Below are 27,663 nucleotides of genomic sequence, written 5' to 3' on the forward strand. Positions count from 1 at the left end.
AATTTTTTTAAACATCATAGGTAAGTTTTACTTAATATTTTGTCCATTTATTAAGAGGAATAGAAATGCATTAGGTTGAAATTACTCCCAACAGAAACAAATCCTAGTTTTATTTTGTCTACTCAAAATTTAGTAAACAATTTCAATCATAAACATCATGATAATTCCCAAAAAAAACATTCAGATGATAGTCCTGCATAGTGCATACATTGAATATCTACGGAATGATTAAAAACAAGATCTAGAAAATTAGAAGACATAGGTGATAATACAATGCAAAATAATCAACTTAGACTTAAAAGTCATCTGAAGTTGGAACCACCCAAACAGGTGGTGGATCCATCTTATATGCAAATGGGGTGAGGAGTTTGACACATCTATCTTCAAGGTTGAAAACACCCCAATCATGCCCACCATATGAATAGTCCAAATTCATCTCTTCACTTCTATCGTCCGTGAAGTAAATCGAATTCGCTTCACATCCTTTATACTCTTTGGCAGACACCGAAGCCGACTCATTGGCACCAAGAAAAAGAACTCGGTCATTCAAAGAACTCTTCTTTAACCACTTGTTCTTCATGTAGTCAAGCTTATACACCACAAAATATTTGGTCCTATAAGGACAAATTACTTCACTATCATAACCCGGTGGCTTATATCCTTCATACACCACTTCACCGTCGGCATTGACAAAATCTCCGATAAGCCTTTTCACCAACAACAACTCTCCCTCTGACATCACCAAATATATCTTCGACGAAAACTTGTCTCTCGGGAACTCTTTCTCTTCTTCCTCGTCCCACTCCATAGTTAGTTTAAAATCTAGGATTTTTCTTGGAACTTCTTTATTAAAATCCCATTTTTCAAGAGACCCATCTTCCGCAAGAGCATAGAGGATGTTGTCGTGGAACACAATGTCGCAATAAAAGCACTTAGCACTAGTGGGTTCCACCCATGTTGAAGAGTTAGTGCAAAAGGCGAGTCTGCATGGGTAGCTAAACAGTATGGCAAGTGTGTATTGCGAAGAAGATGGAGAACGCATGAGCACTGCTTTGGACACAAAGGAATCCAACAAGTGTTGCACAAAATAAGAGTATGTGATTCCGGCACGGTGCATGAATGCTTGAGAAAAGGTTGGCAACCGAATGCAAGTGGAAGAAGGTGGGTTTAGTAGAAAAGGACACCCTTCAGTGTCTAAAATCATAAGCCAACCACGGGAAGAACCAACACACCAGGCACCTTCATAGCCCTTGAAAATATTCTTCAATTCAAATAGCATGTTCTCCTGCACAATGAAGATGGAACGATGAGCTGGGGTTATGTGATCTTCAACATCATGATCAGCGTCATTGTCTGTTTCTTGGAGGCAGGGGAGGATCGCATAGGGAACAGAGAGGAAACCCATTGAAGCTTTAATTCGTGATTATTTGTTTAGCACTGAGTTCATCCTAATTTGTAAGTATCTTTATATAAAATCAGATGAAGCTAGCATATCAAATATATATATATATATGTATCACGACTTGTGATTGTTTTTCCTAGTTAAAAGATTTGATTTCTGGACTTAAAAGGTTTTAGATTAGATTTCAAAAAAAAAGTTTTTAGATTACGTTAAAAAAAAGATTAAGTTAGATTAAATTTGATTTGAAGATTCTAAAAAAAAATTGATTTGAAGATTTAACGTTAAAAAAAAGGTTAAGTTAGATTCAAAAAAAGATTTGAAGATTCAAAATAAAAATAAACACAAAAGATAATCCAATAGAAAAGTTCGTTATCTTATTTGATTCTAACTTTTTCATATTATATAACATTTATCTCTTATTTTAAATTTCTTGATCTACAGAGGATATAAGTTATTTTAATTGGAAATAAAATTAATTATGTAAATCAACAAAAAAGGAAACGAAAATCAATGAAGGAAACAATCCAGTGATTGTACATCTTAAACAAAAGATACACTTATTCCATAAAAAAAAAAAAAACAAAAGATACACTTAAGATATGAATTAAAGTCGACCAGTTAAACAAAAGATATGAATTATTTTGTCGAAAAAAAAAGATATGCATTAAATAAGATAACCAAATTGGAGATCAAGTTAAAGACTAAAATTATAAATAGCCTTCATTCTTGACAAGTTAACACATCTGAAATCATAAGACCTATTTTGCTTCATCTCACTGTGTCTCGGCCTCTAGTTCAAGATTAGAGAGTGTTTTGTTCTACTGTGTTAGTCATGGCATTATGTGAGGATGAGCTATTTCAAATCTTTTCATGGCTTCCAGCTAAATCATTGTGCAAGTTCAAGAGTGTTTGTGGGTGGACCTTGAATTTCAGCAAAGAGACATATTTTTGCATGAAGAATGCACAAAATATGTTGGTACAAGACACTGGATTTTTTATACAGCAAGACAATGGTCAGAGGTTTAGTGGAAGAATTGAAAGCCACTCTTTCAATGCTGAGGAATTATTATGTTCTGGGGTGCCTCAAGATTTCCTCAGTTTGTTGGCGAAATCGGGGAAAATCATCTCATCTAGCAATGGACTAGCCTTGTGTCGAAGCGCGTCGAGAGAGAGTGAAGTTGAGCTTTTTGTGTGCAATCCTGTCACAAAAACATGGCTCCCAATTGCTACTCCTGCCAGTGTTCGTGAATCCCCAGATGCTGATGTGGATGTTGTGTTTCAGTGCATGAACGATAATCTTGATGTGGATGACTATAGAATAACCTTGATTGATAGCCCCCTTGAATGGTCATCATATCGTGATTTGAAAGTGTATTCTCCAAAGAAAGGTGTGTGGGAAGCCATGGAGAAAAGCTTCTTCATTGGTAGTAGGAACATGAGCTAGACTTGATATGCCTGTGACTTTGAATAACTCTCTCCACTTCATATCTGATTGTTCTCCATATTTTACCAAGTCAAGTCCTTTCTTTAGGCCATATAATGGCGTACAATTATGAGAGTGGTGAATCAACAATGCTGAGGCTCCCAAGAGATGCAAGAAGGGGTTCTCATGATGATAGTTGCAACATGGGCATTTTTGAATGGGGGAAGGCGAAGAGTTCAGATCATTCGATTTGTTTAGTGAGGCACCGGAAGAGCGTCTTTACCATTTGGATCTTGGAAGACTACAAGTCAACTTTATGGAGAAGGGTTTTGAAAATAAGGGTGAAAGCGATGGGGTTGAAGGAGGAACTTCCAAGAGTTGAAGGGTTTGCGGTTATGAATGGTGATTGCTTGATTTTCGCCACAGAGAAACAGGTTTATGGATATAATTTGTGTGGTGGCAAACATCTTCAGAGGGCAAAAGAAATATGTGAGCATGGATTGAGAGGAAAAGTTTGTTTCACTTCTTATTGTAACACTCTTCGACCGTGTGGAACTGGTGCTACAACATTTCAAGGTTATGATACCACTCATCCCAGAACAGAAAGAAGCACTTCAAGAGCCTGCAAGACAGACTATTTCTACTGTGAAGAAAAATGATTTCTTATTCTTTCTTTATTTTCAGATCTTGTTAAATTGTAACATGTAGTTTGTTTAATGAGTTTGTACCTATTGCTTACTAATTGCACTTTCAGTCAAGTCTGATGCTCCTCTGTTGTTGATTCAGATATTCCTTTAATTGACTACAATTTCTAGCTTCCATTCAGTTTTACTTTTTTTGTTTCAGTTCCGTGTCAATCTTACCTATAACAATAACAATGTCATTCTGAATTTTTTGTTTGTTTTTCTTTGTACGAAGCTTTCTCAATCCCTTTAGATGAAAATTATAGTGTTTGTAATAGTATGATAGAAAGTATAAAGTATTAATATGAATACAAATAATAAAAGATCACATTAATATGAACAACAACAACAAATATATATAAATATATATATATATATATATATCATAAAGTACTATTGGTATTTCCTCATGCTACTCCTAAAATGCTTTTAACTGTTTTGTATCAATATTACATCAGCTAGACTACTTATAAGCATATAAATATTATTATTTCATAGTTGTGAATAATGACCATTGACATAACGGATCTATACAATTGGTTGCGAGGGTAAATAACCATCAATATTATATATTACATAACATATACATAAAACTATATCATATTTGTAATTATTTAATATGTTTTATTATTATATACTATTACAGTATTACTTTGTAATATTGCACTCAACATTCCTTAATTTTAATCTCACACTTTAGCACCCTTGTGTGCTCCTTTCAAATGTTTGATTTTATTAAAAAAAAGTTATATATTAAATATTTTTATCTTTCATCTAATACTTCTGAACTGTAGAAACACATAAAAATTAATTATGAGATATTTTAGATTTTAAAACTAATATATATGTTATGTATGTTGCCCCTACAACATAAAGTTTCTGAATCCATTACTGTAACGAGGTGGATTGTTTTTACACTTACTTTAAAACAAAACATCACACCAACCTTCTTTTGCAAAGAAATCGAATTATAATTACATCTGAAAGAGAATTCAGAACCCTAAATGCTTCCAGAATTCTGACATAAAAAAAGAAGACTGATTATATGAATAATTGAATATACAGGGGTTATAATTGTGTTTCCTATTATGTACAAGGCGAACGGATTAAAATCCCCAAGAGCCAACTGACCTACAACATCAATCACAAAATTTGAACCAAATGAATCGAACAATGAAAAAATGTATAAGTTACTAAGACCAAATCTGTCAGGTCATCATGAAGCTTCACTCAACTTGTTGAATGGTATCAAGTTATCAAATGGAAGCCACGTGATAAATGAGCTCATGCATTTTGCATATTAATATCACACCTACCTAACTCTTCAAAAGTATTTACACATCTCCACAAAAACGGATCAGTCAGGTATAACACGCTTTTAATTTCTCTAAGAACTTTAATGTCTCTGTATAAGAAGGGTCTAAGCGGCTCACTGGTTTGCAAGAACTTATATGATCTGTTGACTCCAATACCTGTTCAAAAATTGAAGATATTAGCCAGCACTAAAATACAACATCAAAAAACTCACTTCACAATATTGAATGAAACTACTCTAAAGCGTTATTGTCTCTTAAATGCACCAGGGTTACTATGTGCATCAGAAATCGATTTTAGAACTCAAGCACTTTGCATATGGGAATTTAGGGAGGGATGAGTATATGATTAGTATTCAAAACAGTATTTTATTATTTATTTCATTTTTTCTTTGACACGGGAAATATTTCACAAAACTTACTTAGGAACATAACAAAAAAACCATCTATGTGCCTTTGCATGCTTCAAGGCCCAACGCTCTTTTCATGAGGGGGCATGTTAGGACTTGGAAATATAATACTGAATCATTCATGTGTCTTAAAACCAACCGTTTAAGTTTTCAAGATAGTTGGTTCATAACAACTTACAACAAGTTCCCCAAATCCAGGATATGCTGACTCAATAGGTACAATTTCCATTCGCAAAGCCCATCCACCATAACCTTCAACTATTGGAGTTACTGTGGTCTGCAAAACACAGCCAATGACAACTCAAACTCATAAAAGACATTGATATAGATTATAACAGAAAATTAACTGCTTATTATTACCTCACAAAAGCTGAGGACATCAAGCATACTTTTCTTATAAAGCTGACGAATATAATCATTAAGCTCAATCAGTCTTGAAGACCCACTTCTTAGCTCTCCTATCTATAAAACATTAAGAACAAAGTACTATAAAAAATCTTTCAAATGTAGAAATTTTTAGAATAAGAAATACACTAACAACATCCACAGTTAAACGAAAGAAGGTAATTTTAAATACTAACTGTTGGAGCAGGACGAAGCACAAGGCCCATTCGCCATGGCATATCTGCAAGTCTGCTACCAAAATGAGGACAACTATAAAACACCTACAACCAAAATAAAGCATTAGACAAAAGTGCAATGTTTTAAGTATATACTTAAGGAGTTTATACTTACGATTCCTATTGTACTATTCACAAGATTATCAAAATTTCGCTCCTTCGCTGTATGAAGAATCTGCTTCACAACCAAGCCCCCCATACTGCAGACAACAGAAAACAACATGACACAAAAGAAGAAAGGTGCAATTTTATAAAACAAATAACCAGGTAACAAAAACATTTGAAAACCGCAGTCTAAAAAAATGTGAATACACTCAAGCAGCCAAACTAACCTGTGAGTTACAAAAACAACAGGTCGATTCCCAATTCCTGCAGCAACAAGCTTCTCCAATAGCATAGAACTAACTTCCTGCAAAGTTCAAATAAACATGTATATGATATGAACTAGAATGGTAACTAGAGAACAAAGCAACAATTGAGAGGAGAGCTGAGGGAGAGAGAAAAAGACCTGCCTATGAAAAATATATAAGTGAGTAAATAACTAACACTAACAGATGGATATAGGTTAGAGAAGTTAGCTCACCAAGGTTCTAATGGCTAAATACATGAAGTCATGAACAAGAGAAAATAATAATGCAGAAACTAACGGATGAACTGATGAAGTAAGAAAGATATTTGCTCACATACATCCACCAAATGCAGTCTCACTTCAACAATTTACGCACAGGTTAAAAGGAAGACCAAAAATATTTTCAAAACATAAAAGTACTTAATAAAATGTATAGATCCATGTGTTTTAGACTTTTAGCTTTTAAAATGGTCCTAATATTGAATATACAATCATGTATTATTATGCATTCGGTCTCAAGCAAATAAAAGCATCTGCTGAAATTGCAACCTGCAAGTCAGCTTATGGTAATGCTCCACAGTGACTGTAGGTCTGTAGCATTAAAAATGATAATTTTTCAAAAACCCTTAACAAGGCTCATAGTCATAGAGGATGAAACTCCAATACACAAAGTCAAGTATTTGGAAACTTCCTAGGTGACTAACTAGTCAAGCCAATGGTAGAGAAGTAAAATGAGCTGCTGTTTCTCAATCACTTAATCAGATAATACAGAGGTACAGTAAGAGATTCACCTGGAGAGGCAGGCTAGCTCCAGACCACTGTGTGAGATTAGACTGTATAAAGCACTGAGAGTTAGATGCATGTGAAAGGGATCATATACAAGGAAAACTTAAAGAAGCTGTTAAAACTAACAGTAATAAAGAATACAATAAAAATACTCATAAGCTAAAGTCATTTCTTACTTAGGAAAGCAAGTCATAATCTTACAAATGCAAACCTTGTATTTGAGGGTAAACAAGCGAGCATCTGGATAATCACTGGAAAGCCATTCGCCAGGCCAAAAGGTTCCAAGCTTTCCTGCTTCCTCATCAATCTTCTCCACCAAGGTGGACACAGTTGAGGATTTGTCCTCAGATATACGCCAAGTTTTGTAAGGTCCTCCACGGAGGCCATGGACAAAAACTACGTCCAGCGGAGGACAATTTCTATCTAGGCCACTTTCAGTTGAACCAATTGAACTAGAGCAGTTGCCATCATCTAAGGTTTTTATCCCATCCTCAGTAACATCAGAAGTAGACACAGATACGTCTTTTGAGAAAGGACCTCGTCGATCTGTTTCTTTGGGACACTTCCAGTGCGGAAGATGAGAATTTATCAAGAATATCATGTCAGCATAACGAGGACACAAGTTATTTTTTACACCACCATCAGAAGAGCTTCCAGTTCCAGAGCTTCCAGTTTCAGACATTCCATTAAACTGGTCCTCACAAAATATATTTAAAAGTGTTGCCCTGGCATAACTTTGCATTTTAAGGTCACTGCAACCTGGAATCTTCCCATTAGCACAATCATCAAGCCAATTGCACCAAGTTTCATCAGCTATAACGACCTTCTTGACTTTGGGATGCAGGGAGAGGATGGTCAATAACCGAGCTGCATGCCTGCGGACATGAGCTGTGGGTGGAACTCGGACACTAGCTGGATCATTTTTATCTGATATAGGAGGTTTGTCTCCTTTATTTGACATCCGCTCCTGCCCCTCATGTGCTCTGGATGATGCATCATAAGCCTCAATGGCAGCCAGTTTCTCATAATCATCATTCAATAAAAAGCGCCTCAGCAAACATAAAATGCCAAAATCAACAACCTTGTCCTGACACACTGAGTTTTCAGCAATAACTTCAGCCAAAGCCTTAATACCTTTCAGGGTTGCCAAGGCAGAATCTGCAGCACCAAATTTAGGCAGACTATCTTTTTTTAAATTTTTAAATGGTCCTGCTAGAGGTTCCAGAGAGAGAAAATCAGCCAGAGTGGATGTATCCCCAGAATTAGACGCAATTCTCAATTGTTTAGCTGCCAGATTGACCACAGCACTAGATAGCTGATTTGCAACTTGTCCAGCCAAAGCAATATTTGCATTATTGATTGAAGTCTGAAAAGGTGAACACACAGCAGAAGTGAGGATTAAAAGTCGACTAGGAATTGAAGCAGCATAATCAGCTAACAATGACATGTCAGTTTTAACAGAAAGAGAAAGCAAAATATTTCCAAACCTTCACTTTATCACTGTTAGGCTGACTGGCTCCTTTATCATTTGATTTCTTGATGGAATTTTGTACTTCAGTTAAGAGCATGGCTAACCATCCTTGAGAAAGTGGTATACATGATGCTCCATAGTCTTCTAAGATCTGAGAAAGAATCCTTATGGCTGAACTTCGTATAGTATCTGAAGAAAATGTTCCAAAAACCCAGGGAAGAAGAATGCCTGACCATTTTTGACTCTCTTCAAGAGATAAATGCAGGTCCCCAGTACAAAGTAGTTCTAATGCCTTTGCCATTGCTTCTTGGACCTGCTTATGCTTTGTTGTCTGTTTAGCAATATCTCTCATCAAATTAAGACCCTTCTCCATCACTATCTTCTGCACGCCCGGACTCCTCTCAACAGATAACAGAAAGGCAGAAAAAGCTACCTGAGCTAATGAAACATCTTCATGCTTACATGCCTGAGAAATAGTAGAAAGGAGACTGGAACTCCAATCAGAAACAGATTCATTCAAAGGTGTATTGCGATCTTCTAATAGCAACCGCACCACCAAACTTGCATGCCATTTAACAGATCTCTCAGGTGCCATTAAAGCAGACAAGATAGCATTTCCATCTTGATCCAGTTCCTGTATGCGAGATCTATTCAACTGTGATGCCGTTGCCCAATTTGCCAATGCCCAAGTGGCAAAAGGAACAGCAACATGTTCACAATGCAAATCATCCCATAGACCAGGAACAACAGCAGAAGACATATTGTGTTGTGCCTGTGAATTGTCATACTTATCACTTTGATACACAAGGGGTTTTGGAGTATGATGCTTCAATGATTCTTCATGACTGGAATTAGAGTTATTATCCAACTTCATCACGCTGCTGGTCCTCGAAAGCCCTAAAACAGTGGTACCTCCAAGTATCTTGATTCCAATCCCTTTCCTTCCTGTCCCACCATCATCATCGTCATCTTCACCTTCTGGTGGCTCATCCAAGTGCAAACCCCCTTCCTCAATAACCTGTAGGGCTGCAGCAATGTCTCTGGTTTCAGCATTTCCAGGCAACGATGGCCTAAATGACACCTTTTCTGCATTGTCACAGCTGGACGTAACAATGTCCATGATGGCAGCCACGAGCATGCTCCTGCCTTTCAAAGAATCAGAAACATCAAATATACTGCGTCTTGAATGCTGCTGCCAAAAAAGATTGCATGATATCACAAATGTCAAAATCAGAAAAAGGACACTACCAACTTCTTGAGTGAAGCTTGCATTTACACAAATATACACATACGCATACATAATTAACACCGACCAAACAACTATACTAGAATGGTTACATCCATTTCTACAGTAAGGTCAAGAAAACATGATCTCATCTAATGCGCGCCGCATATATATAGTATATTATATAAACAATGATCAGATTATGAATGCATTGTTATTAAAGGAAAGAAGCAAAATCTACAATGCTAAACTAGGTCTCATTCAAGATAAGTAGAAACAACAATAGCATTACGATTCACACAGAAAGCTTGGATATAGAATCAGTTACCTTCTTATTCTTGGAACGCCGAGGCTGGCAAGAGAAAATGAACCTCAGAAGATTCGGAATAGCATGAGGTCGAGCAAGCACAGCAGCAGAAACGTTCGGGTCCGCAATCAAATACGCCAGCGCCCTCGCGGCCTCCGCCTGAGTACCGATACCGCCGTCCTTGGCCACCGCAACAGACTCGAGCAGCCAGTCAACTACGGCGCCGCCTCCAGCGCCAACAATCGCCGCCCTGCGGCTGGAGCTCGCGGCGGCGATATCTGCCAGCAGTGCCGCGACACGAATCTCGAAGCCGGAACGGACCTCGTGGTTGGCGGAGGACAGCACCGAGCGGAGCGACTGCCATAGGACAGAAGCAGCGACGCCGGTGCGCTTGACGTGGTGGAAAAGCTTGTTGAAGGAGTCGACGGAGCGGTGCACGGCGTGCTCGGCGCCGGCATAGAGAGGATTCGGCGCGCCGTCGTGATCGGAGTTGGAATCGGAGGAGAGAATCGCGGCGGAGGCGAAGAGTGCGGAAACAGCGACGGCGGAGAGAGCGATGAAGGAGGTGCGAGAGAGAGGCGAGGAAGGAGTGGGAGAGAGGTTGTTAGGGACGGTTGGAGGGGCAATTTGGGAATTTTGTAAGTCTTTGGATGGTGAATTGAAGGATTTTCTGGAGATGTAGCGGGGACGAGGGAAGCGAAGAAAGGGGCGAGTTGTTCTCAAACAGATTCGAAGCATTGCGAGTTAGATTTTGATGATATTTGTAATGTGGTTTGTTTGTTTATATAATAATAAATTATGGTTTTGATTTTGAGATTGGGACTTGGGAGGGAAGAGAAGAAAAGAGAATGAGAAGTGGATTGTTTGTTGCTTTCTTGAGTTGAGTCTCTTGTTCTGCGGTGAAGGAGGTGATGTTTGTAGGCGAGGATGGCGGGAGGATATCTCGGATTTGTACATGGTAACATGGGTGCTAGGACACTAATGTGTCTCCTTTTTGCTATATAAAGGATCAAGGAATTGGTAGGATGCTCACTACCAACACTGTGCCCTAGGAGAGCAACGGTAAAGAAGATAAGAAATAAAGGAAAGAAAAGACTAATTTGATTGTTCATTTCTTCAGCAGTAAGGGTTTCCCCTTTTACATAGTGGATAATGGGTCTGATAGGCTCTTGGGCCTGCTAACTTCCTAGCCCAATGGTATCTAGTACCTTCATTCAAGGAAAAGACAAAAGAGGGTTAAACAGTAAATAAACATCTAGGAGCTTCTAGGTCCTTCTACTGAAGTGGAAGGTAGTCATTCATCCAGATGGGTTTGTAGAGATTGCGCTTGGGCCTGGGGTTAATGGGCCTGCTACCATCCCCTTCCCCTTGAAGACGGGACTTGTCCGCAAGGCCCTTAGGAGCAGTCTGGGGTCGGCCCAAGGGGGGAAAATGCAATGGGTCAGTGAGAGGCGGTGTGGTGAGAGATTCCTTGCCAAGTTGGTGGGCCTTGGCGGAATGGTTCGACGGTCCAGATTGGATTGAGTTTGTGGTGGGTGGTGTGGATTGAGCGAGAGGAATGTCAAGGTTTCCCGCGCCTTCCTTGGAGGTTGAGTTGGATGCTCCTGTGCGCGTCACGTGGGTGATTGTGACCGAAGAGACTTGGGAACTGGAATTTGAAGACTGAGGGGTAGGTGTAGTCAGAGGCTCTTTAAGACCTTGGCTTGCGTGCTCAACAGCTATTTCTTTGGACTTAAGTTGGCCAGTGGGAGTCTTCGAAGATACTCTTGGCTCTGTTTCTCCTTCTTCTCCAATAGACCCAAACTTGATTTGTGGGGGAGAAAGCGTTATGGTGTTGGACGGAGCTCTAGCAGCGATATCGGCGGAGCTCGCAGCCGCGGCGGGCGCTGGGGGCGGGGTTGGCTCCGGAGGTGGATTGGGAACCAAGGTTGGGATCGAAGGAGGGGGTGGAACATCTGTGAACGGCGCCGGTGCCTGCAAGGCCGCCGGGGTGTTGTCCAGAAGATCAGTAGCAAGCAAGGGCAGGGGGTGGTACGCTAAGGCGGGGTCGCCTTTGAACCGGCGAAGCAGTGACACATGGAAAACGTTGTGGAGCTTGCTGGAAGGAGGAAGATCAAGCTCGTAAGCCACTGATCCCACGCGGCGGAGGACCTTAAAGGGGCCAAAGAACCGACGGGCTAGCTTCTGAGATGTCCGACGAATCAAGGATTGTTGTCGGTATGGTTGGAGCTTGAGCAAGACCCAATCATCCTCTTGAAAGGTAATATCCACCCTCCCTTTGTCTTTGGACAGTTTCATTCTTTCCTGTGCCTTCATAAGATTGGCTTTCAATGTTCTAAGAATTTGAGTGCGGTTTTGCAAGGTGACATCCAAGGAACCAATCCTACTGCTTCCCTGCACGTAATCAAGCATACATGGAGGCTTCCGGCCATACAGAGCGGTGAAAGGGGCCATGCCAATAGCTGAGTGAAAGGAGGTGTTGTACCATAGCTCCGCTAAGTGCAGGTAACGAAACCAAGATTTTGGTTGCTCACTGGCGAAACAGCGGAGATATGTTTCCAGACCGCGGTTAACGACCTCGGTTTGCCCATCCGTTTCAAGGTGATAGGCAGTGCTAAAATGAAGCTTTGTGCCCTAAACACGGAAAAGTTCACGCCAAAAATGACTAAGGAAGAGCTTGTCGCGGTCGGAGACGATTGACCTCGGCAGGCCGTGCAAACGGCAGACTTCGGAGGAGAACCGATTGGCCAAGGCTTCAGCCGTGAACTTTGTTGGCAAGCCAATGAAATGACTGGACTTGGTGAGGCGGTCAACCACCACCCATATCACTGTGTGCCCTTGAGACGGAGGGAGGCCGGTGACAAAATCCATGGAGATGTCCTCCCACACCTGGGATGGCAGGGGTAATGGGTTAAGAAGGCCTTGCTTTTTGGTTGGGCTGTATTTGCTGCCTTGACACACTGCACAGCTCTGAATAAATTGTTTGGCGTCTTTGTACAGGCCTGGCCACTGGAAGGAGGCAATCAATCTTGCCAAAGTAGGCCGCAGGCCGGAATGACCAGCTGAGGGTGAGGAGTGGTACTCCATGAGTATCTCTCTTCGCAGATTATCGGTATCAGGCAAGAACAAACTTCCTTTGTAATACAGCATGTTGTTGTGCTGTGTGAAGTTCTTCTTGGTGAGTAGGTTGTCCCATAGCTCGCGGCCTTGTGAGGTAGCATAGAAGGAACGAATGCGATCCAGTAAGGATGGTACCGGCGAAGAGAGAGTTGCCAGCAATGGTTCCTCGGTGTGGCGACGACTTAAAGCATCAGCGACCTTGTTGGTCGCGCCAGGTTTATAGTGGATGATGAAGTCGAAGCCGAGCAGCTTCGAAGCCCATTTCTGCTGCTCCGGGGTCTGAATGGTCTGTGTGAGGAGGTGTCGGAGGCTTTGTTGGTCTGTATAAATATTGAACCTTGCACCCAACAGGTATTGTCTCCATTTCTTGATGGCCTCAGTTATAGCATACATTTCCCGCACATAGGTGGATTGGTGCTGCATCTGTTTAGACATTTTCTTGCTAAAATAAGCGATTGGATGCTTCTTTTGTGACAGAACAGCGCCAATAGCTACGCCAGAAGCGTCGGTTTCCACATCAAATGGAAGAGAAAAATCTGGGAGGGCCAATACTGGTGCTGTGGTGACTAACTCCTTCAGCTTGGTGAAAGCTTCTTCAGCCTTTGCATTCCATTTGAACCCGTCTTCTTGGAGTAGGTCGGTGAGGTGGGCTGCATGAGAAGCATAGTGGCGCACAAACCGGCGGTAGAAGCCGGTGAGCCCTAAGAAACCTCGCAAGGCTGTCAAGGTTCGGGGCGTGGGCCAATCAATAATTGCTTGCACCTTGCTAGAGTCGGGTTTAATGCCCTGTGGAGTAATGATGTGGCCAAGGTAGTCCACGGTGGAAACACCAAAAGTGCATTTAGACTGTTTAGCATAAAATTGATTAGCCACTAATGTTGTAAGGATCATCCGTAGGTGCTCCAAATGGGTGGTGATATCCGGGCTGTAAACCAAGATGTCGTCAAAGAAGACGAGAGCAAACTTGCGGAGAAATGGCCTTAGTAAATCATTCATGGCGGCCTGGAAGGTTGATGGAGCATTTGTGAGACCAAATGGCATGACGAGAAACTCGTAATGGCCATCGACGGTGCGGAATGCTGTCTTATGCGTGTCTTCGGGGGCTACCCTGATTTGGTGGAACCCGGAGCGGAGGTCTATCTTGGAAAAGACTGTGGCTCCCCCCAACTCGTCAATGAGTTCATCAATGGTAGGTATAGGAAATTTATCCTTGACTGTAATGGCGTTCAAACTCCTGTAATCAACGCAGAAACGCCATGACCCGTCTTTCTTTTTGATTAGCAGTACCGGGGAGCTAAAAGGGCTGGTGCTAGGCACCACAATCCCAGCCTGCAGCATGTCACTTAGGAGTGTAGACATAGCCTCCTTCTGCGAGTGAGGGTAGCGGTAGGGTCGGACCGTCACGGGAGTAGAGTCTGGAAGCAGCATGATGCGGTGATCATGAGTCCGTGGGGGTGGCAAACCGTGAGGTGCAGCAAACACCTGAGGAAATGACTGCAATAGTGCTTGCAAGGAAGGATCCATGACGTCGGTTGAGGTGGGAAGATTCTCCAGCAATGGGGTACCCGAGGGGAGTGGGGTCGGTGTAAGTTGGATGGTGTGATATTCAGCAATGGCCCCACTTGTTTGACAACGACGAAATTGATGAAAATTGACAGACTCAGGTGGGGTGAAGGGTTTGCCTACCAGTGTGACTGTTTTGTTGCCGACAATGAAAGACATGGATGGGATGGCGAAGTCGGAAACAGTAGACCCCAAGGTTTGTAGCCAGTCCAAGCCTAGAACCACATCAGCGCCATGTACATCGAATAGGAAAAAGGGCACCAGAAAAGAGGTGCCTTCCATAATCACCTCAGTATCGGGGCAATAACCCGCACAGCATATATGCGCACCATTTCCTACCATGACCTTGTAACTGGGAACCCCAAGAATGGGCAAACGAAGGAAATGAGCCATCCGCGGAGGCATCACGTTGTGGGAGCTGCCCGTGTCCAGTAAAATGGAGACCACATGGCCAGAGATGGTGCCTTTAACTTTGAATGTTTTGGGGGAAGGAATTCCCTGTATTGCTTGTGGAGATAATGTGAAATAGACTGGTTCCTCAGATTGAGCTGGTTGTTGAGTTTCCAAGGGGGTGTCCGGTGTGGCCAGTGAGTCTTCCTCATCATCACCGGCCATGAGCAGAAACAGTTTTGGTTGGCAGCGGTGGCTGAGGACGTATTTCTCGTCGCAATTGTAGCAAAGGCCCAAGGCTCGGCGTTCCTGCATCTGAGCAGCGGATAAGCGTTTAATGGGCAACGAAGATTGGGCTGGTTTCGTGGGCTGTGAAGAAGAAGAGGGTGCGGTGGTCGCCGGTGTGAGCCTAGCGGGTGTGGAGGCTGCCGCGGGAGTGTAAGGAGTAGATGGTGGGCGAGGGAAACGCGGTGGGGGACGCACATCAGTATGCTTCGCTTCCAATAACTTTGCGAGCCCAATCGCATTTGACACGGAGTAGGGTCTGAGTACGGCGAGTTCGCCCTTAATCTCCTTCTTCAAGCCAGAAATAAAGCAATTAAGGATAGTTTCAGGCGAGAGACCTACCACCTGGTTGCATAATTTTTCAAATCTGGTTTGATAATCAGTGACTGAACCGGTTTGGGTAAGCTTCATCAATTCCTGTTCTGGGTTGTCGTAGGAGGAGGGACCAAAACGAAGCACCAGCGAGCGAGAGAAAGCGTCCCATGACGTGAGTTGCTGGTTGGAGTGCATCCACTTATACCAGCTGAGAGCACTTCCTTTCATGTAGAAACCCACGAAATCAAGACGGTGGTCAATGGAGATACCGTGAAAGGAAAAGAACTGGTCAGCATGGAAGAGCCAGTCCAAAGGATCGGAGCCCTCAAAGCATTGAAGTTGCAGTTTGATGGTCTTAGGCAACGTAGATGCTGCAGTTGGTTGAGGAAGGATCTGAACAGGTGGGGGCGGGGTGAATCCCGGCGGAAAACGACCCAGTTGGTGTAGTGGGCGTGGAGGGGGAGACGGGGAGGGCGATGGGGAGATGGCAGCTACCTTCTCCATGAGATGGTTGAGGGAAGATGTGAGACCCTCGTGGCGGGTGTCTTGTTGGTCTTGACGGAGCAGGACGGAGGCAAGCTTGCCATCAATGGCAGCTAGGAGCTCAGTCAGGTCGGGTGGGGAGGGCATTGAAGCTCAATGAAAGCACCAATTTGGTAGGATGCTCACTACCAACATTGTGCCCTAGGAGAGCAACGGTAAAGAAGATAAGAAATAAAGGAAAGAAAAGACTAATTTGATTGTTCATTTCTTCAGCAGTAAGGGTTTCCCCTTTTACATAGTGGATAATGGGTCTGATAGGCTCTTGGGCCTGCTAACTTCCTAGCCCAATGGTATCTAGTACCTTCATTCAAGGAAAAGACAAAAGAGGGTTAAACAGTAAATAAACATCTAGGAGCTTCTAGGTCCTTCTACTGAAGTGGAAGGTAGTCATTCATCCAGATGGGTTTGTAGAGATTGCGCTTGGGCCTGGGGTTAATGGGCCTGCTACCAGGAATTTCTTGTAGGAATATGCTCATTAACTATATAAACATTTTTCATTTTCTGGTCTTGTTCATGTTCAGAAGGGAGTTAGGTAGTCCAAGCAAAAGGACTCCATGAGAATTCTGAACACAACCTTTTTCAATTCAAGTGAACGTAACATTTACAATGGGCTCTCGAGTAGTCATATGAAGGTGAGTGTCATAACCCTAATTTAATTGTCTCATACCAAGTAGCTAGCAAGCGTTGTGATCCCAGAGACGTGATCCTAAACGCCTATTACGAGATTCAAATAACTGTGACTTGCATACAAGTAAAAACTTAAGGTCATACAAAGACTTCAGCTCGCCAGCAATGACCCCAGCACCCAAAATGATCCCATAAGAAGCTTAGCCCAAACTTTGAGTTCCCCTTATGAGGCCTTAACTCAACTATATGGCCTAAATCACAAAGTCACTCTCTTTAGGCTCAGTTTGGAATAGCTTATTTGAGCTTATCTGACAGCATAAGCTCTTATGCCAGTGTTTGGGAGGGCTTATGCAAACAGCTTATGGCCCTGTCATAAGCTATTTTCAGCTTATTTTCATAAGCTACTCGTGATAGCTTATGAAAAACAGCTTATGCTTATATACAGCTTATTTTTAATTTATTTCAATAAATTTTTAAAAATAGCTTATGAATAAGCGCTTATGACCATAAGTGCTTAATTAAGCTGTTTTTCCAAACGGGGTCTTAGTCCATAAGCCTGCAAGACATCAAGCATATAACATAAAGGCAAAGTGTGTCTTCAAGCTTTGATGAACTTTTGCAAATGCCACATTTCAACCCTAGTGAAGTTCGCCCAATTTCAATGGCACATCGCTTGCTTAATCCACTGCATATCTTGCGTACAACCTATTGAGCATCTATCTATAAACTCTATAAAAGCAGAGTTTCTGCAGTCTTAAGAACAAAATTGATATTTTATATATTATTAAACATGGTTGAAATTTTTTGTATGGATATTTATGTAATTTACTGAATAGAGAATCAATCTTGACCGTCGTTTAGTCTTTAGTTTGATATTGGCCGTTGATTCTTTGATAGAAAGCCAAGTCTTTTTTTTTTATTTGATAGGCGATAGAAAGCCAAGTGAAATCATAATTCGTGTGTCTGTCTTCAAGTCTTAGACCATTCAGTTGCCAATCGACCATCAGAATTCAGAACGGTTGTCTTTTGGGTTTCTTCGATCATTCACCTTCCAATCGACTCATGTGTTCGTCTTTAAACTCTCCTCCTCTCCATCATTCGTTCAGTTTGTTGTGTTGCAGGTTCCGTTGCACATGGGTTCACCACTCCTCCTTTCACCTCCTTCCGTCGGTGGTGTGTACAGGTTGGGTTGTTTGTGCCCCTATCTTTGTCGTAGACATATTTATGTTTGATTGCTGCAATTTTTAGGTTTTCGTTCGTAACACTGCAATTATCTCGGCTTCCGCCTTTATCCCGGTTTCAGCCGCCGGTGAGTACAAGTTCATTTTGTTACCATGCTATTTCTTAGTCAATGGATTACAAGATGTAAGCTTCAGATTGTATTGGCTTGAAAAATATATTATGCGTGTTAAAACTTTGGAGTTGTTGCAAGATTTTAGAGCTTTTAGATCATGTAAGTTACTGTCATGTATTTTCCCTCCCTCGCTCATGAAAAAGGATAATACAGGTATCTATGTAATTAACAATCCATTGATAAACTTTGGTCCTGATTTTGAATCAATCTATTTGGTTTATTACTATTTAGTTTTTCCTTGAATTTTTTTTTGATCTCTTAATTATGATCACTTTGCTGATACAAGCTTATTCTTTAAGAGGAGGAAAATCAAAAGTAGTTTTCTTGGTCTGTGCGAGCTTACTCTAATTAGAATTTAGACACTTTGCCATTGTAAGAGGTACAACACCAAAACCTTCTCAACACTATTCTACTAGCATATTTTTTGCAGTGGTTCAATCAGTGTTTCTTTTATTCATGCTTCAGCTTTTTGCCTTCTTCTACTGGCTTGGCATATTTCTACCTGATAGCTACCTCTATTTTGTCTTACAATTATCTTTGTGCCAGATTCTACAATTAGAAAAAATACTAAATGACCAATTTGAGGTCAGAAGTATGTTGGTGCTTGGATACAGACCCAAGGTAGGTACTTAAACATAGTTTTTATCTTTTCTCCAGTTGTGTGCATGTTCTTATGAAATTTGTTTACTTCAAAAGGAATTTTTTTTACATATTGAGTGCTATATGTCTCCTGCAATAGAAATAAATAATCAGATGAGGTGGATGATACACTAGAAGTTCAATATCATAAAGGAGAGAAGTATACCTATTTGAGAAAGGTAGGTTACAACTAAAGACTGTTATGACTCTAAAATTTATTAAATTCCCCCAAAGTTATTTTGGTACTTTACTTTCTGTTAAAATTTGAATACCATTTTGAGTTGTTATCTTTCAGTTATCCTTTTACTAAGTATATAATGTGTTAAAAAAATGTATATTTCTTTCTAGAACAATGCATTAATTAATTTAAAATTGGTGCCTTTAAAATTGCAGTGGCATCCTTGCAGCAGCTGACGGCTTCCCAGACCATGTATTGGTTAGGGTAAGTTGTAGTCTCTCTTGGAATATTTGCATTTAGTTTTTCTTGATTGTCAGCAACTCCTTTAGTGTGGGACTTACAAGTCACAAGTCCCCTTCTTTTGTCTTCTATGATTTTGCCCTGAATGTTGGTAGTTATTGATACTTTTTTTTTTTGAAATGTAGTTATTGATACTTAATTTGATGAAAGGATGCATTAGGAAAAAGTTAAGAGTATACCAATTATTTCAGTTTTTTTTATTCAACTTTCTTCTCTCTAGACTTGATCAGGCCTTCAAAGTTAGGAAATGGTCCAAATAACCAATTTGGCCACTCATGAGCAAAGATATGTGTGAGATCAATTTTATCAAATGAACATATCAAATGATGGTATAAAAGGTGAAATCACAGAAACAGTGCAATCTATCTACGACTAACTGGCGAACCCCAAAGGGAAAGATTAGGCTCTGGGCGAGATAAAAAATCCAGAAGGTAACTTGAAAGAAAAAAGGGAAAGCGTGGTGAGCATGTGGTCAAGAAAAATAATCTTTATCATATTCCCAATGTTACCTAATAAGAAATTCAAAATATTGCATACTACTTGGACATTCTTTTTATTGTAAGTTTGAGGCTCATAATTACATATATCTTTAAGAATTAAGAAAATCATCTTTTTCCTCTTCTTTCGTTAAAAATTGTATTGATATTTAATCATTGCGGCTTCTGTTTTGATTACCTAATTTAACCACTTAAATGAGAGTTACGATTAGAAATAAAGTCACTTCTTATCAGAAAATGAAGGTTTCACAGTTATAAAAATGAATTGTCATGAGTTATTATGCATTAAGGAACCATGTTTGATGAAAGCAAACTAGGAATAGAGCCTTATGTAATTCAAGAGTAAGTTCTGAAGACCTTAAGAGAAGTTTAAGGTGACTTAATAGCGGCATCAAGTGTATAAATTATTTTAGCTTTCAGTCAGTCAAGGGCCACTTATTCTAAGTAAGCTCTTCTTTACTATAATTGATCAAATTCTCTTTGCATGTAGGACATTGCTTTGAAGAAGCGAAAGAGGGAAGAGGGACATGCCTTGGTGAAAAAGCAGGAGCTTGAAGCTGCTAAGAAGAAAAGAGCGAGAGTCGTAAGATGATCTACAATAGGACTAAGTAGTGTGTGAAGGAGTGCAATGAGCAGGAAAGGGAATTGATTCGATTGAAATGCGGGGAAAAGATGAAAGGTTGATTTGATGTTGATCCTAATGCTAAGCTCTCTCTTATTTATTATTCGCATCGTTAGTATTAATGTCGTGCATCCTAAGACAAAGAGGATTTTGCAGCTTTTGAGATTGAGACAGACTTTTAATGGTGTTTTTCTTTAAGTTAACAAATCAACAATGAAAATGCTGCATAATGCATAATTGAGTCCAAATCTGAAGAGTTCAGGCATGGAAAGTTGAACCAACAGAGAGGATATGGAAAGTTGAACAAGCAAAGAATTTCTCTGACTAATAACTCTATTATTGAGGGAGCCCTAGGTAAGTATGGCATTATTGAGGGAGCCCTAAGTTGAAAAAAACTACGTTGAATGTGTTATATAATGAAATAAAAAATAGCAATAGAAATTTCAATAACTAAAATAACGATTAAAGGTTTGTGCACTGTCACTGTAAATATGGGTTGGTTTCTGCAAAATTGTGAATAAAAGAAAAAAGTTATTAAAATTTAAAACTTCAAATTATTTTTCTCTAATTATTTTCTTTTATTTCAAGAAAATCATGCGGGACAGAATAAAAACTTACATATTCATGTTTTCCTATATTTAAAATTAATTTTGTTATTTTAATTCATAAATTATTTTTTAATAAACATAATAAAAATAACAATTTTTTAACAATAACTATAAGATCTCATCATTTGATTCTTAGATCAATTTATCTTTCCGATATACCAAAAAAATCAATAAAATATATATCTTTGAAAAAACACAAATTTTTATAAAAAAACACAACACTAAAAAATGAATATCCCCGTGCATCGCACGGGTCAAAAGTACTAGTTTAGCATAAAGGCAAAGTGTGTCTTATCAATTCGAAATCAACATGTCTATTCTTTTAAGCCATCTGAACTTGTGCAAAAAACATTCCGCCAAATATGTCTTTTCACATATCTTCAAACGTCTTTTCATTCTCCAAGGCACATGTTCCTTGCATAGTAATGATGAGCAATAAATATATTTTTGAAAAATGGAAAATAAGGAGTTAGTACCATTTTAAAGCACAAAGCTCAACAATTCGCCTTGCAATTCACATGCGTTGTTAGAGCTTCGGACAATACCCTATAAAAATGGGCTAAAAAGCACAATACATTTGTTTTTCTAAACTCGAGTTCCGACAAGTCTTTCCCTTACTTAGCTTCATTTTACAACACTTACTTTCATTTTCTTCATTGTTAATCATCACTTGAGTCTAAAAAACAATGTTAGGCTTAATCTTTCCTTATAAATATTACATTTATACCACCATTCCAGTTGACGAGGTTAATCATGGCCAAAAATCATGTTATTGGCTTCCGCAGGGCCAAGGATAAAAAGACCTCTTCCTCTTTCGCCCCTTCATTTTCAGGCCATGTAGGTTTTTTGGGTTTTAAGGGAAATAGAAAAAACTTATTCCAAATATAGAACCCTAGATGACATAGTGGAGAACTTTAAAAAACGTATACTCTCTCCTTCATTTAGTGATTTTAAGTTTTATATTTTGAAATTTTTAAAAACTTAAATTTGTTTTTAGTTCTATAATCCGATGTTAGTTTTTAGTGATTTTAAGTTTCAAAAGTTGTTGACATTTTTATAAATTCACGGCATCACTCACCTCTATCAACATTACCTCCAAATGATATAATATTATAACATGTGTAATGGTGAAGTGTTGCGGTCGTGGTAGAGCAAACCAATGGCGATGCTTGTGAAGGGTGTTGGGTGGTTATGGTATGGGATACTGGCCGGTCCCAAGTAGCAATGGTGGTAGTAACAGAGATGTTACCTAGCCTAGTGACAACAATGGTAGAAAATTATAATTAACTTTAAACTTATAATTGTAGATTTTTTAATACAATCCCAAACTTATAGGCTAATAACTTCAAATTTAAAAATAAGTGAAAGTAATTATTGCACCATCAAATATAATATTAAGATGTCAGTTACTCATTTTTTTTAAATACTAAGTTATAAAATTATAGCATTAAATTTGTTAATATAATGGAGCATATATAGCTGGGCGTATGAAGCTAAAGTTTTTATCATCTAGTACCTCTTGTACTTTCCTTCAATATATAATCCATTGTTTATTCAAAAAATATCCAAAAAGCATTGTTGTTCTGTAAACAACATTTTTTATCAAATGTGGTGATTGAGAGTGACTCTAAAACCCAAGTGTTTGCTTTTGTCAAGGAGAGGGTTTGGAAGAAGTTGAAGGGGTGGAAGGAGAGAGCTCTCTCTAGAGCGGGAAGGGAAGTCCTTGTGAAAGCAGTGGCCCAGGCGATACCGGCTTATGTTATGAGTTGCTTTGCACTCCCATTGTCTCTTTGTTCGGAGATTGAGGGGATGATAAATAGATTTTATTGGGGGGGTGACGTGACAAGGAGGAATATGTGTTGGATGAGGTGGGAAAGGATGGCACAACCGAAGGAGAAAGGAGGTCTTGGTTTTCGCTCTTTTCATGCTTTTAATACGGCGTTGTTGGCCAAACAATGGTGGCGTTTGATGACGGTGGAGAATTCTTTGATGGCGAGAGTGCTTAAAGCATGTTATTTTCGACATTCACCCCTGATGGAGGCTACTAAAGGCTCTCGGCCAAGCTACACCTGGAGTAGTATTATGGGGGCACGATGGGTGCTGGATAAGGGCTGTTTGTGGCGGGTTGGTACAGGAGAAAATATTAATATTTGGTCTCACCAGTGGGTGCCAGGGGCGGCGGGTTTCAGATTGTTCTCTGGCCATAATTATAGGCCTGGTTTACAAAGAGTTTCTCAGCTCTTGTTGCCAGGCAGGAGGGAGTGGAATCATGCTCTCATTCGTCAAGTATTTGCTCCTCACGAGGCTAGTCTTATTCTTCAGATTCCAGTTTCGGTAGTAGGGGGAATGGATCAGATCTTCTGGGTGGCCAAGGAGGATGGGGCGTTATGATACTAAATCTGGTTATGAATTTATTTTACAGGGAAATGCTCTGGCTTCATCCTCTGGTGCAATTTCAGGAATTTGGAAGGTTCTTTGGCAAACAAAATCTATCCCTCGATGCAAGGAGCTTCTTTGGCGGGCCTGCCATGATATTGTCCCTGTGCGTGCTGTCTTGGTGAACCGTGGCATTGTCACGGATTCTATATGCCCTCTTTGTGGAGATGACGACGAGACTTTGGTTCATGCTTTCTTTGGGTGCTCGGAGGTGGCACCGGTTTGGTTCAGCTCTCCTTTGTTTATGGACTTTCGTCACGTCCCAGATAACTTCTCCTTGGTTCAGTGGTTGTCTCAGATTTTGAAAGAAGGAGATGATTGGCTTGCTGATTCTGTTTTCACCTTGTTGTGGGCAATTTGGGAGCGGCGAAACAAATGGTGCTTTGATCACCAGTGGTACCCGTTTGATTTTGTGCTCCGTCGGGCTTCTTCCTTGGCGTCTGTGGGCTTTACCGTTGGTGATGAAGGATCTGTTCTGCATGGACAGCGCCGCGAGGGAGGCAACGCAACTTGGAGACCACCACAGTCGGGGATTATAAAGGTTAACGTTGATGCTTCTGTCTCGGCTGGCTCACTTATGGGATATGGCTATATTGCTAGAAACTCGAGGGGAGAAGTGCTTGCCACTGCTGCTGCAAAATGGCCAACAGCGTCGACGGTGGCTCTTGCAGAGGCGATGGCATTGAGGTGGGCTTTGCAATTGTCCTTGGACTTGGGTTTTTTTGCGGTGGACGTTGAGATAGACAGCAAGATGGTGGTTGACGCTTGGAGTAATCATAGCCGGCAGTGCTCTTATTTAGCTCTAGTTGTTTCAGATTCGGTTTTTATTTCTCAGTCTTTTCACAGTTTTTCTTTAGCTCATGTTTTGCGAGCAAGCAATATGGCGGCGGACTTTTTAGCCAAATTTGCTTTGTCTTAGTATTGTTTTGTGGGGATTGAGGAGTATCCCGTCGGTCTAGAGGGGGTACTCGCTTCCGATTTGACTTCTTCTTGATTAATGAAATATCTTTTTCTGTAAAAAAAAAAATACTCTAGCAGTGGGTTGGGTAAATTCTACTTCTAATAGGCCTTGGAAGCTAATAAGCGTTCTAAATCAAATTGACTTGCTAATGGCAGAAGTCGTTTGCGTAGGTGTTGTGCACATATTCAGGGAAGCTCATTCCAATGCTGATTTTCTTGCAAAATCAGGTTGTAATAGGGAGATTCCTCTTAATGCCCTCTTTTGAGCCATGGCTCTTTTTTGTGTTTGTCTGTTTTACCTACTTGAGAGGGTTGGTCTCAAGCACCTTATTACCTAATAAATTGATTGACTTTTCTAAAAAATATTGTTAATAATAATATGTGTCGGTATGGGTCAGGTTTGGGACTCATACGCACCACTTTTTGGGTTATTTACATTATACTTAGGCTTAATAGTATTTTTGGTCCATCACTAATCGTGATTTGACAGTCCTGGTCCCTTAAGGAATTTATTAGTACCATGCAACGTTCCTCACGTTTACTAATTGTTGCAGTTTTGGTTTTCCGTCAACTTCCATCCAATTTTTGACCGTTTTGATTAAAAAATCAGTTAAAAACCATAAAATTGTTAATTTGAAAGCATCAAAACTATTCTTCAAGCCTTTTTTTAATTAATTTTTTAATTAAAAACCGTTAAATATGGGATGAAAGTTGACAAAAAACCAAAACTGCAACAGTTAATAAACGTGAGAGACGTTATAGGCTAATAAATCTCTTGAGGGACCAAAACTGTCAAATCGTGATAAGTGAGGGATAAAAAATGCTATTAAGGCCCCGTTTGGATAAACAGCTTAATTAAGCGCTTATGGTCATAAGCGCTTATGACATAAGCGCTTATTCATAAGTTATTTTTAAAAATTTATTGAAATAAATTAAAAATAAGCTGTGTATAAGCATAAGCTGTTTTTCATAAGCTATCCTGAGTAGCTTATGAAAATAAGCTGAAAATAGCTTATGGCAGACCATAAGCTGTTTGCATAAGCTCTCCCAAACACTGGCATAAGAGCTTATGCTATCAGATAAGCTCAAATAAGCTCTTCCAAACTGGGCCTAAGCCTTATACCTCTTAAGTGAGTTTTTACTTTACCCATGAGGGTATTTTTTATTTTTTCAACAATAAAATTCAATTTATTACAAAACAAAGAAGAGAACACTTCTCAATAATAAATATTGTTTGTTAGTATCGAATGATCTGAGACCCGTTACCACCCTAATATTAGAGTACTTGCAGAGACATTCAATTTATATATAGACTTGACTATATATATTTCTTGTTTCATATATTTTTTTCTCATTCAACAAAAAAACAGCAATTATAAACATCCCTACACTTCACGTCACCTGAGTTATAATGAGACGTACTTAATTGTGAAACTGCCAGGTGGGTAGACCTTATCACCTTATTGACAAGTTTCCTTTGAAATCTAAAGGCTTAAATGCATTTGGTGCCCCTGATGTATTTCAAAAGTGCAAATGATAACCCTACTCTTTTTTTGTAAACGTTTGTACCCCCTTTGTTTTGAGAAAGTACACCGAATGCCCCTCCGTCAGGTTGACGTTAAAATCCTAACGGAGGAGCTGACGTGGATATTATTTTTACTTTTTCCTTTATTTTCTCTAATGCCACGTGGATTTTATCAACTAAAAACAAAAAAAAAGGAAAAATGACAAAGGCTTCAAGAAATTGGTCTTCTTTCTCAGAACAAAGCTCGCCGGAGAAACGCCAGTGGCGGTGGTGGCGGTCGCCGGAGTGACGGTGGCCGATCATCAAATTGATTGAGGGGTTTTGAAGCGGATGATGAGGGGAGTTTAGCCATGGTGTTGGTTTCTCCAAAAGGTGAGCGGTTCGCCGGAGATCGGAGGTTGAAGGTGGCGGCTAGGGTTTGGTTTCTCCTCTATTTCTCTGTTGTTTCTCATCATGTTGGTGATGATGGTGCTCGCGGTGGTGCTGGACGTTGGTGGTGTGCTCGTATCTGAACCAGAGGTAAGGAAAAGAGGAAGATGATGGCTTGATGGTGCTGGTTCGTGAGGGAGAAGGTGGTGGTGCTCTGGCTCGCGTGAGGAGGGAGCGGTGGTGGCGGCTGGCACGCTGTGGTTGCTAGCGTGAGAGGAAGGAGGGAAACATGGTGAGGGTGATGATTCATGGTGCTGTATCAGAAGAAGAGGAAAATGGGTTTGGAGAAGAAGAGAGAAAGAGAGATGTCGAGTGAGTGAGAAGAGAGAGAGCGTGAATGAGGGTAGTATCCACGTCAGCTCCTCCGTTAGGATTTTAACGTCAACCTGACGGAGGGGCATTCGGTGTACTTTCTCAAAACAAGGGGGGTACAAACGTTTACAAAAAAAGAGTAGGGTTATCATTTACACTTTTGAAATACATTAGGGGCACCAAATGCATTTAAGCCAAATCTAAATAATGAAATTTGATATTAATCCTATTAATATAACTCGTCCAAGTATAAGCTTGGTCTAAAATTTCTTGTGATATCATTTCCTCATGTGCCACTCAGGCTTTTCATAACCATACGAAATTATAACTCCTGGGTTTCATCAGTCAACGAGGAATATTATGCACTGATGAGCCCGTCCTTTTTTTAAAAGAATGTGAGAGAGAGACTAGAACAATCATTCTTAGTTGGTGCCTGAAACCCGAATTGAAATGTGGTTCTCAAGACTACTCTTCATAATAATTCATTATTGATCGATTATGTTAATTTAATTAAATCATATATAGTATATACTTTTGATCTCTAGCTATATCGATGTTGACGCGTGATTCACCAAAAAGGTATAATACAATTGATAAATAACTGATATCTTTAAGTAGCTTATAGTTGTTGATAAATTAAGGACTAAGTAGTTGTGTAGGATGGCAGATAAAATTAAAGTAACAATTACCTAATTAAGTGATTATTTGATGATAGGTCTCTGTTTCTTAATGCAGGTTCTTAAGACACTTAAAAGAACTGTTAGTGATTGCTATTGTGAAGTTTGAATATGTAACAAAGCTAATGAACTAAGGTAAGAGCAAAAATAAATAAATAACCGTTTAAACGATTAATATTAAACGGTTGAAAGCTGAATATATTAAGCGTTGGAATAGTGAATGACTTTAATTCTACAAAGAATTTTAAAGACTATAAAGTAAAGGAATGAAAGTAAAGGAAAAGAGTAAATGCG

General features: G+C 39.9%; 4 protein-coding genes and 1 pseudogene across 8 annotated transcripts; 3 read left to right on the plus strand and 2 right to left on the minus strand.

Annotated features, from left to right (window-relative positions):
- Positions 1–295: 295 nt before the first annotated feature.
- Positions 296–1,405, minus strand: LOC130717512 (uncharacterized). Its single transcript, XM_057567759.1, has one exon. It carries the CDS (start codon positions 1,403–1,405, stop codon positions 296–298), a length of 1,110 nt encoding a protein of 369 aa, XP_057423742.1.
- An 829-nt stretch (positions 1,406–2,234) lies between these two features.
- On the plus strand, positions 2,235–2,846 carry LOC130717515 (uncharacterized). The gene has a single exon (XM_057567761.1). The coding sequence runs from the start codon at positions 2,235–2,237 to the stop codon at positions 2,844–2,846; it is 612 nt and encodes a 203-aa protein (XP_057423744.1).
- A 1,678-nt stretch (positions 2,847–4,524) lies between these two features.
- Positions 4,525–11,048, minus strand: LOC130717373 (uncharacterized). Of its 5 annotated transcripts, none has more exons than XM_057567581.1 (10): positions 10,011–11,036; positions 8,474–9,646; positions 7,198–8,352; positions 6,992–7,033; positions 6,184–6,260; positions 5,967–6,051; positions 5,813–5,896; positions 5,592–5,693; positions 5,410–5,508; positions 4,525–4,980 (listed from the first exon to the last, which is right to left on the minus strand). In XM_057567581.1, exons 1-10 carry the CDS (start codon positions 10,725–10,727, stop codon positions 4,870–4,872), a joined length of 3,645 nt encoding a protein of 1,214 aa, XP_057423564.1. In that variant the 5' UTR covers positions 10,728–11,036; the 3' UTR covers positions 4,525–4,869. The 5 variants fall into 5 exon arrangements, with proteins under 5 accessions (XP_057423564.1, XP_057423563.1, XP_057423568.1 ...); XM_057567580.1 differs by having other exon boundaries at positions 8,474–9,649; XM_057567585.1 differs by having other exon boundaries at positions 8,474–9,599; positions 10,011–10,149.
- Positions 11,049–14,838: 3,790 nt separating this feature from the next.
- On the plus strand, positions 14,839–20,811 carry LOC130717520 (60S ribosomal protein L7-4-like; annotated as a pseudogene).
- A 2,097-nt stretch (positions 20,812–22,908) lies between these two features.
- Positions 22,909–24,385, plus strand: LOC130717521 (uncharacterized). The gene is made up of 2 exons (XM_057567766.1): positions 22,909–23,364; positions 23,453–24,385. Exons 1-2 carry the CDS (start codon positions 22,909–22,911, stop codon positions 24,383–24,385), a joined length of 1,389 nt encoding a protein of 462 aa, XP_057423749.1.
- Positions 24,386–27,663: the final 3,278 nt, after the last annotated feature.

Source organism: Lotus japonicus, chromosome 5 (genome assembly GCF_012489685.1).
Source record: "Lotus japonicus ecotype B-129 chromosome 5, LjGifu_v1.2".
NCBI classification, from domain to species: Eukaryota; Viridiplantae; Streptophyta; class Magnoliopsida; order Fabales; family Fabaceae; genus Lotus; species Lotus japonicus.

Excerpts from the sequence above, each read along its gene's own strand:
- LOC130717373 (XM_057567580.1), bottom strand. The coding sequence starts at position 10,727 with ATGCTTCGAATCTGTTTGAGAACAACTCGCCCCTTTCTTCGCTTCCCT. Across the intron at positions 8,353-8,473 it reads CTAACAGTGATAAAGTGAAG|ACTTCAATCAATAATGCAAA; the intron begins GTTTGGAAATAT and ends TCACCTTTTCAG. Across the intron at positions 5,509-5,591 it reads ATGTCCTCAGCTTTTGTGAG|ACCACAGTAACTCCAATAGT; the intron begins GTAATAATAAGC and ends TGTGTTTTGCAG.
- LOC130717512 (XM_057567759.1), bottom strand. The coding sequence starts at position 1,405 with ATGGGTTTCCTCTCTGTTCCCTATGCGATCCTCCCCTGCCTCCAAGAA.
- LOC130717521 (XM_057567766.1), top strand. The coding sequence starts at position 22,909 with ATGGCACAACCGAAGGAGAAAGGAGGTCTTGGTTTTCGCTCTTTTCAT. Across the intron at positions 23,365-23,452 it reads TTCTTCAGATTCCAGTTTCG|GGAAATGCTCTGGCTTCATC; the intron begins GTAGTAGGGGGA and ends TTTATTTTACAG.
- LOC130717515 (XM_057567761.1), top strand. The coding sequence starts at position 2,235 with ATGGCATTATGTGAGGATGAGCTATTTCAAATCTTTTCATGGCTTCCA.